We start from the raw sequence: 2,426 nt of genomic DNA on the forward strand, positions 1-2,426 counted from the left end.
TCTCCAGTATGAATTTTCTTATGTCTAGTAAGGGTTGAGGATCGATTAAAAGCTTTTCCACATTCTTCACATTTGTATGGTTTCTCTCCAGTATAAATTTTCCTATGGTTAATTAGGTTTGAGTGTTGGTTAAAAGCTTTGCCACATTCTTCACATTTATAGGATTTCTCTGCAGTATGAATTTTCTTATGTTCAGTAAGGTTTGAAGATTGGTTAAAAGCTTTGCCACATTCTTTACATTTGTAAGGTTTCTCTCCAGTATGAATTATCTTATGTCTAGTAAGAGTTGAGAACTGGTTAAAGACTTTCCCACATTCTTCACATTTGTAGGGTTTCCCTTCCATTAGAATTTTCTTATGTGCAGTAAGTTTTAAGGACTGGTTAAAAGCTTTGTCACATTCTTCACATTTGTCGGGTTTCTCTCCAGTATGAATTTTCTCCTGTTTATTAAGGTTTGAGGATATGTTAAACCCTCTGCCACATTCTTTACATTTGAAGGGTTTCTCCCCAGCATGAATTCTCTTATGGTTAGTAAGATTTGAGAATAGGTTAAAAGCTTTTCCACATTCTTCACATTTATAGAGGTTCTCGCCAGTGTGAAGTATCTTTTGTGTGGTAAGGTGTGAGGACTGGCTAAAGACTTTGTCACATTCTTCACATTTGTAAGGTTTTTCTCCAGTATTAATTATTTTATGTATAGTAAGGTGTGAGGCCTGTTCAAAGGCCTTGCCACATTCTTCATATTTGCTGGGTTTCTCTTCAGTATGAATTATCTTATGCCTAGTAAGTTGTGAGGACTGGTTAAAGGCTTTGCCACATTCTTCATATATGTAGGGTTTTTCTCCAGTATGAATTCTCTTATGTTTAGTAAGAGTTGAGAACCAGTTAAAGGCTTTTCCACATTCTTCACATTTGTAGGAATTCACTCTGGTATGAATTCTTCTATGCTGAGTTAGTTGTGAAAGAATGCAAAATAATTTGCCACATTCTTTACATTTGAAGTGCTTGTTTCCTGTATGTCTTCTCTTATATCTATTTGAATTTGAAAATTTATCAAAGACTTTCATATATTTATTACATTGGAATATTTTGCTTGGGGTAGCTGTCAAACATTGTTTAACTGTACTATGACCTCCTTTGTGCCCCATACACTCATCCACATGTTTATAGCCTTTTCTTAACTGTAAATTCTCATATTCACATCTTCCATATCTTCTCAGTGTCACTTTTTGGAAAGAATCTTTTATGTTCTGCTCTGGCCAAAGGTCTTGGGCAAAATGAAAAGACATTACTGAAAGAAATCAAAATAAGAAATTACTCCACTTGCTAGACTCAGATAAATATACTTTACAAATCTAATCTATAAAATTGTACAAACTACATAAGCAAGATTGCATAGTAAAATACCACAGGCTCTAATTTCTTCATAGACACATAAATGTAACAAAAACATAATGACCAAAATACATTTGTGGAAAATGTATACATGAGTTCGGTGTGCAGTGCCCCAGGTGAGCACAATGCAAAGAGCCACAGAGAAGACACAAGTCTGTTTTATTTACCAACAAAGTTCTTTCTGTTCCCCAATATAACACAGTGCCTTTAGAAGTAAATTGCCTACTCCCAGTTTTTCTTTTTTAAAGAAAAGAAAAATAATAACAAACATACACATCTTCATTTCTGGCTTCTACATGCCTTTGCAGACATTGGTTTCTGTCTCCCATGACATAGAAGGCTGAAAGAAATGGTGGTATACTTTGAAATGACATTTTGAGTCTGCTGAGATCAAAGGTAAATGTTACAGCAGTGAAGAGACTGCAGTACTACAGACAGGTAACAGTTGTAGCAAGTGATTACTGACTATCAAGAAGAAACACGAACAAACTCTTTTAACTGAAAAAAAAAAAAAAAAGCTAGAAAATTTCAGACAAGACACATCCTAAGAACATGTCTGAAAGACTCTCAGAATCACTATTCGAGACAAATGGTTTCTAACTATGCCAGGACAAAGCTACATTATAAAAGATTGTGACAAACAACTTGTTTTTAATTTACAAATTTCAATTAGAGATTACAATGTACAAAAAAAATTAGGGCAATACAGCCCCGCAAAAATTATACAATTTTCAGAAAGCAACCATTAAAAACTAAAAATATACAAATTAATTTTTAAAATTTAAAATAAATTGAATAATACTCCATGAGTGAATAGGAATACAAACTATGGAAAATCAGAAAAATGAGAATACCAACAAAACTATTAAAAATAGCAAAAAACAAATTGTGGAGGTAAAAATACAAAAAACCCAAAAATATCAAAGAAAAATTAATGTAAAAATAAAGACAACAAACAAACTAGAATACACACAAAGACGTATATAAAACATATATAAGCAAAATTTCAAAAGTAACAGACAAGAGAATCT

At 32.6% G+C, this 2,426-nt stretch overlaps 1 protein-coding gene across 1 annotated transcript in view; it reads right to left on the minus strand.

The window, feature by feature from the left end:
- Positions 1 to 1,289, minus strand: part of LOC105534393 (zinc finger protein 107-like) — a 2,865-nt gene extending 1,576 nt beyond the window's left edge. The window contains exon 1 of the mRNA XM_011973096.1: positions 23 to 1,289. Within this exon, the coding sequence (XP_011828486.1) occupies positions 23 to 1,289 (1,267 nt within the window). The remainder of the gene's footprint in view (positions 1 to 22) is intronic.
- Between the last annotated feature and the right edge of the window lie 1,137 nt (positions 1,290 to 2,426).

This window comes from Mandrillus leucophaeus, unplaced genomic scaffold (genome assembly GCF_000951045.1).
Source record: "Mandrillus leucophaeus isolate KB7577 unplaced genomic scaffold, Mleu.le_1.0 Scaffold1341, whole genome shotgun sequence".
Classification (NCBI taxonomy): domain Eukaryota; kingdom Metazoa; phylum Chordata; class Mammalia; order Primates; family Cercopithecidae; genus Mandrillus; species Mandrillus leucophaeus.